General features: G+C 43.1%; 1 protein-coding gene across 2 annotated transcripts in view; it reads left to right on the top strand.

The window, feature by feature from the left end:
- The window catches only part of PRDM10 (PR/SET domain 10), an 87,867-nt gene that overhangs the window by 62,163 nt on the left and 12,240 nt on the right, over positions 1-13,464 (top strand). For both annotated transcript variants that reach the window (XM_081240450.1, XM_081240451.1), the window contains 6 exons: positions 5,089-5,436; positions 7,946-8,101; positions 9,833-10,012; positions 10,868-10,978; positions 11,972-12,172; positions 13,038-13,181. In XM_081240450.1, coding sequence (XP_081096576.1) covers positions 5,089-5,436; positions 7,946-8,101; positions 9,833-10,012; positions 10,868-10,978; positions 11,972-12,172; positions 13,038-13,181 — 1,140 coding nt within the window. The remainder of the gene's footprint in view (positions 1-5,088; positions 5,437-7,945; positions 8,102-9,832; positions 10,013-10,867; positions 10,979-11,971; positions 12,173-13,037; positions 13,182-13,464) is intronic.

The raw sequence follows: 13,464 nt of genomic DNA on the forward strand, positions 1-13,464 counted from the left end.
GCCCGGATGCCCGCCCCACCCTCTCCCAGCCCTCCGCCCCGCAGCCGCTGACCTCTGTCCAGGCGGCCAGCCGCGTAGGTACCCTGCCGTTCACCACCGCTTCTGAGGCTTGCTTGCGTCTAGCCTATCACAGGCTCAAGCCCCTTGTTTTGGAAGAAAGTATGAACTGGGTCTCTGGGTCCCGTGGCAGGCTGGCATGGCTGGTCCGAGATGCCAAAAATTTAGCAGCGACTCAGAAGCCTGGCTCTTGGCAGCATCCGGGCTAGTGTAGTTAGAGTAGAATAACTCTCTGGATGCCTAAACTCACAGGTTGGAAATGGAGAGATAAGTACGCTGAGTTGTAATAGTTACTTACATTGAAGCCAGGCTAATCTGTGCCTAATCATAGCTCTCAAGTCAGTTTGGGGTTTTGAATTTGTTTATCAACGGTTTCCAAGGGGAGACTGGCAAATGCCAGGACGCGTCAGTGCACAGGGACCTGAGTTCCAGTTGATCTGGCAGGTGCAGCCCACACACGGGGACAGCTCGGAGCTAAGCTCCAGGTTCGGGGGTAGGGCAGTGTCTCACCCGCGTGACCCGTGACTTGACTTCAGGCCATGCGGCTGCAGGGCCTCCATGGCTGCCTGGCCGGGTGTGTTTTGTCCCTATTTCACAGACAGCGTTGAGTGTGAGTTAGGACCTGCGGGGGATGCATGTGGAGAGCAACGGGGTTTTGTGAGATCAGTGTCTGTGCGGACAATTGACATCCAGAAAAGAATGACTTAAACCCGTGTTTGTGGTAGCAGGACGTTTAAAGACTTTTCTTAATCCTTTATGTGGATGAAGGAGACTTTTTGTATAACTTCCCAGGCTTTACAGTTTCTACGTGGACGATCATTTTAGCTTATGTTTCTTTTGGTCTTATTTGCCTATAGGCTAGAAGGGACCTTGAACAATAGTCTAGTCCGTGCCTTCATTTAAAAATACATTTAAATGTTTGTTCTGTATGACAGCGGGGAAGAACTCTGAGCAATCAGGCTAAATAGACTTTATAAGGGTCCTGAGATGGAAACTTATAAAACTTACGGCTCCATGTATATTATTTCAAAAGGATATGTAAACCTACATAAATACAGACCAGAAAGGCAAAAAGCTATGCATACCTTCCGTCCGTCATGCCACATGATTCCCAATCTGCGTTTCACTCTTTCTTGAGCAATTACTATCTTTTCTGCTTTGGCCATTCTGATTTTTCACTAGGTCCATAGAAATGCTTTCTAGATTTAATTTTTTGAAGGAAAGAACTAAAGCCCCCATGTTTTGTGAGGTGTGGATGTGTAAGCATAGTGTAGCCGTGATCGTACTTGTGTTCTGGAATGAACTGGGTTGCTGGTTTTGGAACAAGGTTCCTTGTGTCAAAGCAAAAGCCATGTGTATGTGGCTTTTGGAGGTCAGTCTTAGGTGAGCGGTTTTTTTTTTTCCTCTCACACATTCTAAAAAGCAGGGGCTATGTATTTTTTCATCTTTTCTATCCAGATTGGTAATGACCAACTGAAGGGAAGCCTTCCAACCCCATTGGTAATGTAACTATTTTTCTCTCCTCTAATGCTGCCTGCTCAGTTGGAGCTGCAGGTACGTTTGTTTCCTGTGTTTCACTCACATAACAGAATGTTATTTAAGTGTTTGCCTGACCTGCTGTTCTTTGCAACCTGTACTTACTAAATCCTGGTGGAGACGACAGTTTGGTTGCTATAGTCAATGCAAATTAGTTAATGAATAACGATAATTTATTTTCAAATAGTAAGTGAGTGGGCTGCAGTTTGCTCACACACAAAATGAAGGGTAGGACTAAGTGACCTCCAAGGTCCCTTCCAGCTCTGAAACAACCGAATGACTTCTGCAGTGGCACCGAGTTCTGACTGTATGTTCAGCACTGCCTAGGTACACAGTAGAATTTTCACTGGTGTCCTGTCCTCTGGGATCTTCCAGTCTAATTAGGGAGGCAATGCTAACGTAAGGTGGGTCACAGTTAAATGCTACACGTAAAGGTAGAGCCTAGAATTGCTATCAGAAGTTGGAAGAGTGAAAGGCCAAAGAAAGCTGGAGTTGGGGAATAATTCGTAGATGAAGTCAGAGTTAAACTGGTCCTTGAAAGAGAGACAGGAAGAAGGGAGATGGTTTCAGAGGACGGCAGCCATAGCATCAAAGGCCGACACCCAGGAATTGTTTGGTGTGGTTGCTGGCCGGACCTGAGCACGGGTACCACCTGGAGGGTAGTGGAGAGTAGCACATACCGGGCAAGGCTAGCCCATTAGAGGTTTTGAAAACTGGGCAGAAAACAGGCCAGAGAAAAGTTGTTTAAAAAAAAAAAAGGCCAACAAACATGATTGATTTCCTTTTAATGTTAGGAAATATGAAAATTAGTCAATTTAGGTTCCTTTAGCTATTAACATCAGACTTTAGAAACGTTTTATGGTTTTGTCTGCAAAGACTCTGTTGACTCAGAATTCATCTCAGTGTGAGTCGAATCCCTTGTCACAGGTTTTAGCAACTATACCATTTTGTCACCTTTGGAGGAGCTTATGCTCCATCCAGTACAGAGTGGTTGGCCAACGGCAACTCTGAGACCCATCTGTGCTGCTTCCACCCTTTCTCATGACTGCTTCTAGAAAATGTGTACCAATTGCAGCTCTGAACTGCAGAAGATACCGTAGAGTTGAAATGGCCTGCAAGTGGGTTGGGGGGCGGACAGTTTCAGCACTTCCACTACCTTGTAATGAGAGGGTTACATTAGGATCATTCAATCAGAGAAACAACCTAGTTCTTGAGTACTTAGTTCAGTGCTCCATGGAAATCAAAAAGACAGTGAGAACAAGGTTTGTCGATAGAGCTAAGAAAGTGGAGCCCGGCGGCTGCTGGGTTTAGATCAAGGGTCTGAGGACACTCACACTAACAGAGATGATAGGAGACTTATTAGCATAACGGACCGAAACAAAAACACCATCCAGATTTGGTGTCCAAGGGGAAGTGGAATCTCCGTGGGACCAAGATCAGTTGTTGTGCATTATGTCTGCCCTTGGAAACTTCACTGAACTTGGGTAAAGGAAATGATGCTTACATTACCCGAGCACTCTAAATCTTGAATCTCTGAACCTCAGGATAGCATCTGTTCTTTTGCAATATTTCTGTAAAGCTTGGAAAGTAGCCAGAATCGTGAGAGCTTTTATGTAAAATAAGTATCTGTCCAGATAGGGTAGAAAGATTAGGTGACCACTAAACTGTATAATGAAGTGAAAGAAAGCTCTGTGGCTGATTTGAAAAAGGTCTGTTGTTTATGATCTCTTCAGGTGGTACAGAAAAGATCTTGAAATAATTCTTTTTGATTTTCATATGAAATACATTTCATTAATTTGCAAACTTTTATTGACACTTCCTATGAGCTCAGCTATTTTTTAAGAGACCTAGATACAAAGGAGAATAAAATATGATGCAACCCCAGTCAACCTGGGAAGGTGATGGAATTGCGAAATATTTACTCAAGATAAATGAGTAGGTAAAATATCTCTCCCAACCCTATTAGAGAAGCCCTGAGAAAGATGTTCTCTGCTATATAGGAACTATGTTCAGAATTTTCACTAAGTCAACAATAATTATTTTGCTTTTTCCCTAAATGATTATTTCACATTAAAGTTACTTCAGAAGTTGCTGCTTGTGAATAATTTGAAATTAGGGTTTAAGCATTGTTCATTGTACTTTTTTCATTGCACAAATAGCGCGTTAAGACCTCCATTAATTCTTTAATTACTAGTCTTTTATAGTTACATAAGCATACCCATTCACAGATATATTTTTTTGAGGGATTTTTTTCCCCCCACCTCATAGCTACCTAGAACTTTCCCCCTGGTGTTTTGAGGAACTTATGAGTGAGTCTTCATTATTGTAGAACTAAAATATTGATTCTGTATTCTCTGTGTGAAACATGATCCTGTTGGTTTGCTCTCAGTAGAACATGAGTTGTTTTCTCAGTGGTGGTGATGAATTTAAACTAAGTAACCATCTTCCCTCACTGGGATTCCCTATAACAATTGCATGAATTTACAAGATGGCTAATCAGCATTAGAAGTGCAATCTGTGACTGAAAAGCAAAACACAGCGAAATTGACTGGTCTAGACAGGGAACAAAGCAATAAGCTTAACCCAATTAGCGAGGTATTCTAACCAGTGGAACTAACCAGCTACACTGAGAAGCTGTCCTCTGCATTTCCTGAGTAGGAAGTGATTAAGGCACATATTCTATTTAGAATGCGTGCTTACATATCTTGTCTCAGATGCAAACACGTTCATGTAAATCTGTATCTTCTTTCTCTTTCAGTTCTTTTTCATAAACGGATACATAATTCACTTACCATAAAATTCACTTTTTTTTGTAGTGGTTTTTAGAATAGTTCCAAAGTTGCACAACCATCACCACTAATTTCAGGACATTTTCATTACCCGCGAGAGAAACCCTATATCCACTGCCTCCTTCCCCCAGCCCTTGGTACTTACTACGCTTCAGTTCTTTTTATTATCTTTATTTTTGCTAAGCATTTTAATCAAGCTTCAAATTCTTTTTCTCAAGGACTTCAACAAGTAACATTTGGCTGACTCACTCCAACCTCATCATGCATGTGTGACTCAACCCAAGTCATTTCTTCCAAATCTTCAATTTTTATTCTACTTGACTCTGGGGTTTGTTTTACTCTATTGGCCTGGCCAAAAAGTTTATTCGAGTTTTTCCTGTAACATCTTATGGAAAAGCCTGAATGAACTTTTTGGCCAACCCAATATAAGTCCTCTATTTTTTTAACGTTACTTAGATTCTTTCAAAAGAAAACACACACACATAGACATAAAACAGCACACGACAGTTTGTCTTTTCAAGATGAACTTCTTTGGGGATGGCTTCATTTTTAATGTCTTTACCAGAAAAATCTTTCAACTGTGTGTCCTAGAGTTTAATTTCTGTGGAAAGTCTGTGATTGCAGAGATTGTCCTCTTTTCCTATAAATGTGCGAGCTGCTTACACACTTAACTCACTAAATAATCTCATTTGTGTGTGTCTTTCAGAATGCAGCTCTTCAGCATCTGTTTATTAGGAAGTCCTTCCGGCCTTTTAAATGTTTGCAGTGTGGGAAGGCCTTCCGTGAAAAGGACAAACTGGACCAACACTTGCGCTTCCATGGGCGGGAGGGGAGCTGCCCATTGACCTGTGACCTCTGTAACAAGGGCTTCATCAGCAGTGCGTCCTTGGAGAGCCACATGAAGCTCCACTCGGACCAGAAGACTTACTCTTGCATTTTTTGCCCAGAATCCTTTGACCGCCTTGATTTGTTGAAAGATCACGTGGCCATTCATATCAGTGATGGCTACTTCACCTGCCCAACTTGTAAGAAACGGTTCCCAGATTTTATCCAGGTGAGTGTCTGCTACCGCGATGCCTGAACACTTCCTCTTTTAGGTAAAAGAAACTTCGAGTTTTGGAAGATTGAGACAGCCTGTCATCTGCATTTCCATTCCTTCTTTGCAGCATCTTCTTAGTTGAGCATGATATTTCTTCAGTCAACCTACTTTTAATAAGCAAAAGATTACTATGACCCTTAATTGTCCAAATAAGACATTGGCATTTAAACATTTAAGTTGTATTACAAGTAATAAACACCCAGATCTGGTTAAAATCTTTAAAAAGTCTTTCTTAATCCTTGCCAATACCCACTACTCATAAAATATGTGGCGCCTGTAGAAGACATACTCCCATTTCCTGGCCTGGAAACATTTTCTCCCCATCACTTTGGTTTCCTGTCTTGTGCTACTAAGGTGATGCATTTTGGAAGGAAACAAAGAGAAAGCTGGTATATAACATACTGTTTTTTTTTAACTTTTTATTATATATTGGAGTATAGTTGATTAACAATGTTGTGTTAGTTTCAGGTGTACAGCAAAGTGACTCAGTTATATATATATATATATATGTATCTATTCTTTTTCCAATTCTTTTCCCATTTAGGTTGTTACATAATATTGAGCAGAGTTCCCTGTGCTATACAGTAGGTCCTTGTTGGTTATCCATTTTATTTTATTTATTATTTATTATTTATTTATTTATTTTATTTTTGGCTGCATTGGGTCTTCGTTGCTGCACGCAGGCTTTCTTAGTTGCAGCAAATGAGGGCTATTCTTCATTGCAGTGTGTGGGCTTCTCATTGTGGTGGCTTCTCTTGTTGCAGAGCACAGGCTCTAGGCACATGGGCTCAGTAGTTGTGGCACGCAGGCTCAGTAATTGTGGCTCTCGGGCGCAGGCTCAGTAGTTGTGGCACACGGGCTTAGTTGCTCCGTGGCATGTGGGATCTTCCTGGACCAGGGATCGAACCCGTGTACCCCACATTGGCAGGTGGATTCTTAACCACTGGGCCACCAGGGAAGCCCAGGTTATCCATTTTAAATATAGCAGTGTGTACATGTCAATCCTAAACTCCCAGTCTATCCCTCCCCCCCACCCTTCCCCCCGGTAACCATAAGTTCGTTCTCTAAGTCTGTGAGTCTGTTTCTGTTTTGTAAATAAGTTCATTTGTATATATTTTTTTAAAGATTCTGCATATAAGTGATTGCTCTTTCTCTGTCTGACTTACTTCATTCAGTATGACAACCTCTAGATCCATCCATGTTGCTGCAAATGGTGTTATTTCATTCTTTTTAATGGCTGAGTTATATTCCATTGCATATATGTACCACACCTCCTTTTTTTTTTTTTTTTTTTTTTTGCGGTATGCAGGCCTCTCACTGTTGTGGCCTCTCCCGTTGCGGAGCACAGGCTCCGGACGCGCAGGCTCAGTGGCCATGGCTCACGGGCCCAGCCGCTCTGCGGCATGTGGGATCTTCCTGGACCGGGGCACGAACCCGTGTCCCCTGCATCAGCAGGCGGACTCTCAACCACTGCGCCACCAGGGAAGCCCCACCACACCTCCTTTATCCATTCCTCTGTCAATAGACATTTAGGTTGCTTCCATGTTTTGGCTATAATATACTTCTGTATTAAGCACTGACCTCCTCCCCTGTATTATATTCTGGAGCAAAATGGGGTGAGGATAAACTCCAGAATATTCATGATTTCATTTGGATTTCAAGTGATAATATTGTTACATGCTAGTGAATGAACAAGTAAGTCTAAATATCTAGTAAAAATATTGTGTCTCTCTCTTTTTTTTTTTAAATTACCAAAGCAAAAGGAGACTAGGATTTAATCATAGTTCTGTTAGTGTTGGGAGTCTTGGTAATTTTCTCACTTTACACAAACAATTAGAGAAGTTGCTTTAAGGTGGAATTTAATGGCAAAAGAGACTCCAAAAATAATGAAGGAAAATGTCTTGCAGGAGTGGTTTGATATGACTCACTACTTAGCTCCCATCCATAACTCTTCTTTGCTGGGTATTTATGGCAAAGAGAGTTCAGAGGCCATATTCCTTTGTTTAAATTATCTGAAAGTATAGGGAATACGTCCCAATTAAGGGGAAATGATGGTGGTGTTGTATTGTTCTCATATATGGGTAATGTGTTTTCTCTCGTCTAATTCATGTCTTTAATTCTTCAGAACCTGATTTGATAAAAAGATGTAAAAGGACCAGTTACTACAGGGGGCTAAGTTGCTTCTGTACATGTTGGAAGCAGGAAAAAGTGAGAAGGAATGATTTTTTGTCCTCTTATAGGTAATTTTTACCAAGATTCATTTAAATCCAAGGGAACTCTTGCTTTTTGGTAAGGCTTTCTGGCCTCTGTGTCGGGGATAGTGTTACTGAGGCCCGTTATCAGTCACACCTGATTGGCCCCCAGGCCAGGTTGATGAAGATCCACGGCACAGCGTTTGGCTCCCTCTAGCGTCGCTGAGCTGCCTTTGGTCGTTTCCCCTGACTTTCTGTGTCCTCACTGCCAGGTGAAGAAACACGTGCGAAGCTTCCACTCGGAAAAGATCTACCAGTGTACGGAGTGTGACAAGGCCTTCTGCCGCCCCGACAAGCTGCGGCTGCATATGCTCCGGCACTCAGACCGTAAGGACTTCCTGTGTTCTACGTGTGGGAAGCAGTTTAAGGTAGGAACCAGCAAGCAGCCTGGGTGTTCTCCGGCCACTGAAATTGACAAGCTGAGGATGAGCCTGCTCATTTCATGGGTGTATCATCTATGCTCAAAGAACAGACTTGAGATGTACTTTGTGCCTCATGTTTGACTTAGCTGTTAAGATCAAATTAAGGGGAAAACTCACCTTAATTTCCCAAAATAATTAATTCAAATCCCCAAACAGAGTACTAATGCATCTTTTACAAGAATCCAAGTGTATAATGAATAGAACTAAATTGCTATCGAGGAACTCCTAAGAGGACAATACATTTACCCACCAGATTTTTTACTGAGCACTTATTAAGTGTAAGAGCCTGATCATTGAGCCCTGGGGCATGAGGACTGTCATCCAACAGAGGTGGGAAATCTGTGGGATGTTGAGAGGGCTTAGACTATTTTGGGGAATGTTAATGACTTCCAGGATTAAGATAAAAAATAATAAGTATCAGAAACGTGCCTGGAATTTAGAAGAAAGCAATGGAAAAACCCACGGGAGACTCAGATAAGAGTTAAACAAATAAATGTGAAAGTGGTAAAATGTGCTTCATTGGGAAACCAGATGATTCTGCAAAGATGTCACTGAGAGACACTCTGCAGAATATGAGTAGGTCATGCTGTCATAGAAACTGGAAAAGAATCCGAAATGGATTCAGGAGGGGAAAACTAATTTTAAAAGGAGGCATTTGTGTAGAATGTGGAGGTTGGTGGGGATGCCTGGCATTGCACCTCTGAACTTAGCATGGTTCCAGATACACGGTGGTCATTCAAGAAATGTTTGTTAAATAAATGTGCTGAAAAATGAAGTAGTTACAGAAACGTCCTCGTACCAAAATATGGAAAGAACTGGTCTGGTAGAAAGGTTCAAAATCTTTATAAGATCAATAGCAGTGTAATCGTATGTCCAAGAGCAGAGCCTCACTGGATAAGGGAGCTGGCATTTTTGGAATTTGTTTTTATTCAGGATGGGCTCTGCTTCATTTTCTGTCTGTGGACTCACATCAACATGTATCACTAGAAGATTAGATTATCAGATTAAGAGCTGTGACCTAGACCGTGTGCCCCATACACAGCAGGCAGTGTAACTGCTTACTTGAACTGCTAAATTTATATGGTGAGAGATACTTAATTAAATTCATTTGGGATTTAGAGGAATGTCATTATGTGTGTTAAAACGTGTGGTAATTGAGAACACACATGGCTTTGTAAATCCAGTATTACCTACCATTCATTATCAATTTGTCTTGTAGTTCTTTTTTTTTTTTTTTTTTTTTTTTAACTTTTTGGCTGCACTGCAAGGCATGTGGGATCTTAGTCCCCCCGACCAGGGATGGAACCTGCACCCCCGGCAGTGGAAGTGTGAATCTTAACTGCTGGACTGCTAGGGAAGTCCCTGTCTTGTAGTTCTTAATACCAAACTTATTCCACGTGCCCTTTGATCACTTCTACATAAATGCAAAACATTTCTTCTCAAAAATCATTGTGTGGTTTTCAAACTGGATGGTCATTTTCAAGCAAGGCTCATTGGAATGCACTTAACTTGCTAGCGAACAGAGTAATTCCCAGCCAGGGTTGCCGTGTCCTCGGATGTAACCTGGTGGGTTGTGTTACTGCTAACTTGTATTGATTTTTTTTTTACCCCTTCAATTAAAAATCTTCTACTCCCACTCCCCACCCCTCTGCCTTCTCAAAAATTCTCTCTAAACAGCGAAAAGACAAACTACGGGAACACATGCAGAGGATGCACAACCCTGAGAGGGAGGCCAAGAAAGCTGACCGCATCAGCCGCTCCAAGACGTTCAAGCCGCGCATCACGTCCACTGACTACGACAGCTTCACGTTCAAGTGCCGCCTGTGCATGATGGGCTTCCGGAGACGAGGCATGCTGGTCAGTGCCAGGCTCCAGACCGCCCGCCCCTGCTCAGGCGATGGCTCTGACACAGTGTTCTGCACTAAATCTGTCACTGGGTTTCATCCCTGGCCAGGGACAAAGCAGAGGCGAACAGTTCCCAGCTTGGGGCTTCTCTCCCCCCTGGTCACCCCTTGCCGCCTTTGCCATGGTTCACTTCTGGTGTCTCTTGGAAGAGGTCTGCTGATCACTTTTCATTGCTCGTTTTGCTTTGCTTTGCCCCTCTCTGGCTCTGCTCTGTGCTTCCTCTTCCTGTTCTCTTCTGTGTTCCCGAACGTACTCTCTGGCAGGGTCATTGCCTTGCAGCCCCCCACACCAGTTGTTCCAGATATGACACAGCAATAGAAGGGAACTTTCCGCCAAGGCAGGGTATGCGAACCGGGTCAGCTGAAGCACCAGGAGAGCCGGGTCTCCGCTCTCAACTCATTTGGCCCCAATGATAGTTTTTGCAGAATATATCTGTATCTCATTCAACGTCCTCGGTAAGGCCAGGGCACTAAATAATGAAAGAGAGGCTTGCATCAGGAGACTTCTCGAAAGAAATTCCTGCTAGTGTGATTTTCCTTTTTTCCACCAGCAGCTCTTTCAGTCAAAGGCTATCGGTGGAATCCACAGCAACCCAATTCACCTTCAGTGATATGCTGAGTTACTGTTAACTCCTGTTAATGCGTCGGTGTCAGAGGGTCCTGGCAGTGCTGGTTCTGGCCAAAGGCCTCATGTTTTTGGGGTGTCGCTTCAGAGAGTTTCAGCTGCTCGCACTCAGTATCGGAGGTATTTGTTCAGCATCTGCTGGTCACGGGGTCTCTTCTTCTCATTTGCTTTTTTTCCTTTTAGGTAAATCACTTATCAAAGAGGCACCCAGACATGAAGATAGAAGAGGTGCCAGAGTTAACTCTACCCATCATAAAGCCCAACCGTGACTACTTTTGTCAGTATTGTGATAAGGTAAAAGGAAACTGTCCATAGGAGGATACCTCTGTGGGAGCCCCACTCAGGGCCAGTTTGTCTGCATGTATAAATATATACTAGGATCTTGCAGTTTCTCTTAACAGATGGTTCCATGTCTTTCAGTAGTCTTCCATTCAGACAAGAAAGGGCCAGGAGTGCAGCCTCATTTTAAGCCAAAATTTTTTTCTTAAGAATTAGGCAACTGTGTTTTTCTTGTTCCTCCTCTCTGTGATTTTTGCTGTTAAAGAAGAGGCTTATTACCAAGAGCTTAGTATATGAATTCATTTTAAATTCCTAAGCTCTGAAATGAGGGTGTTTGTCATCCTACTTGTAAAATACAGAGTAGATTTTGGATTTCTAGGAGATTGTGTAGGATGTGAATACTCTGTCTGTACTATTCCATTCTTGATTTTTGCATAGTTACAAAAAAAACACAGGAATAGAATATACATTTATTGTTTCGTTGTAATATTGTTTCCTTATACAATGTCAGCTGTATCAGTTATAAGCTGTGTATAAGTAGTGTCAACTTAAAAGTAAGAAACGTTTTTTAAGCACAGATTCACCACTACAGGTTCTAGTTGCTATTAGACTTGCCATTTTGGAAGATTCTTTGGCATTTCGTAGTCAGCTATGTACATCACATGAGATCTTTCACCGAAAGACTAAAGGGTGAACTGGCCTTAAAAGAAATTGTTTCTATGACTGTATATTCACCTCTTAAACTTCAGGGTAAAGGTAAAGGTGTTTTTACTATTCCTATCTTAGATGTATAAATTCAAGGCAGATGCCTCACGTATCTATGTTCGGTTCTTACGTTATTCTGATTTATGTTATATCCTCACTATCCTTCAACATATCTGTTAATATATTTTATTTTGGACTACGTGAATACTTTTTCTCATTTCCTTGTAATGAAGTTGTTAGATTGCCTTAAGCAAGAAAGTGGAAGTATATACCTCTTTCATGGCAAAGCTTTTGAATTTGCAGGTTTATAAAAGTGCCAGCAAGCGAAAAGCCCATATTCTGAAGAACCATCCTGGGGCTGAGCTCCCACCAAGCATTCGGAAACTTCGTCCCGCTGGCCCTGGAGAACCAGACCCCATGCTGAGCACCCACACCCAGCTCACAGGCACTATAGCTACCCCGCCTGTGTGCTGCCCTCACTGCTCCAAACAGTACAGCAGCAAGGTACGGGGAAGGCTTTGGACCACGTCGGAACCAAGGTCATGGTTTAAGGGAACATTGCTTAAGAGAAGATGGTACTTATCCAGATGCCGTGATGGCATCTTCTGAATTGATGGGGGTGCTAAAGGAGCTGCTTCCTGAGAACAGGGAGCATAGCACAGAACGGGAAGAGAATAGGGTGGACTTTCCCGGGAATTAGTGCCATCTGAGCACTTGAATGATTTCCTTTTCCCTTGGCCCGAGGTGGGTGTCCGATTTGAATATTCCCTGCTAGTGGCTTATGAGCTCAGGCTTGCAGCAGCGCTGCATAAAAACTTAAATGATGGTTCTTGAAAAGGGGGTCATCTTTGCCACGGGGCTTGTCATTGATTGCTGCAGATATTGGTGGTATAAGGGGATGCTGTGAGGTATTCTGACCTTGCCTGATAGCGTGGGGCTCACACGACTTTCTTTCCAGCGTCTTCTTTTTTCCCTTTCATACCATTGTCCCGCTTCAGGAAGGGCAGGCAGAGCCAGTGTTGCTCTTTTTTTTTTTTTTTTTTTTTTTTTTGTGCGGTACGCGGGCCGCTCACTGCTGTGGCCTCTCCCGTTGCGGAGCACAGGCTCCGGACGCGCAGGCTCAGCAGTCATGGCTCACGGACCCAGCTGCTCCGCGGCATGTGGGATCTTCCTGGACCGGGGCACGAACCCGTGTCCCCTGCATCAGCAGGCGGACTCTCAACCACTGCACTACCAGGGAAGCCCATGCTCTTTTTTTTTTAAAACATAACATGAAGGACTATAGGAACCATTGGAGGGCTTGCATTTGAGAAAGATCGAAAATAACCTATTCTAGTAATTCTTCTTGGTTTTCGCCATAACTTTTCAGACCAAGATGGTACAACACATTCGGAAGAAGCATCCAGAGTACGCTCAGCTCCCTAACACCATACACACACCTCTGACGACAGCTGTGATCAGTGCGGCTCCAGCTGTTTTAACTACAGACAGTGCTACTGGAGAGACTGTGGTGGTAAGTGTGTGACCGGTAAGAGCGACTCCTGTCCTCCGCTGCCCATCACAGCTTCAGTGCCAAGGCCATGTCTGTCTTGGTATTTAATTGGCTGCAGATGTAGCCCACCACCCTTCAGGGTTCTATACCAGGCATGACGCTTAATGATGGGGTCTCCCAGTCGGTGCTTTCCAAAGCTGTCTGTAAAAGGAGGAGCAGGAAATTCTCAGTGCTGCTTGTTCACTGCAAGATGGTCAGAACCTCCGGGGTAACTCCCTGGACCTGACACAGACAGACAGCTAGA

Source organism: Mesoplodon bidens (genome assembly GCF_964165515.1).
Source record: "Mesoplodon bidens genome assembly, chromosome: 7".
In the NCBI taxonomy this organism is placed as follows: domain Eukaryota; kingdom Metazoa; phylum Chordata; class Mammalia; order Artiodactyla; family Ziphiidae; genus Mesoplodon; species Mesoplodon bidens.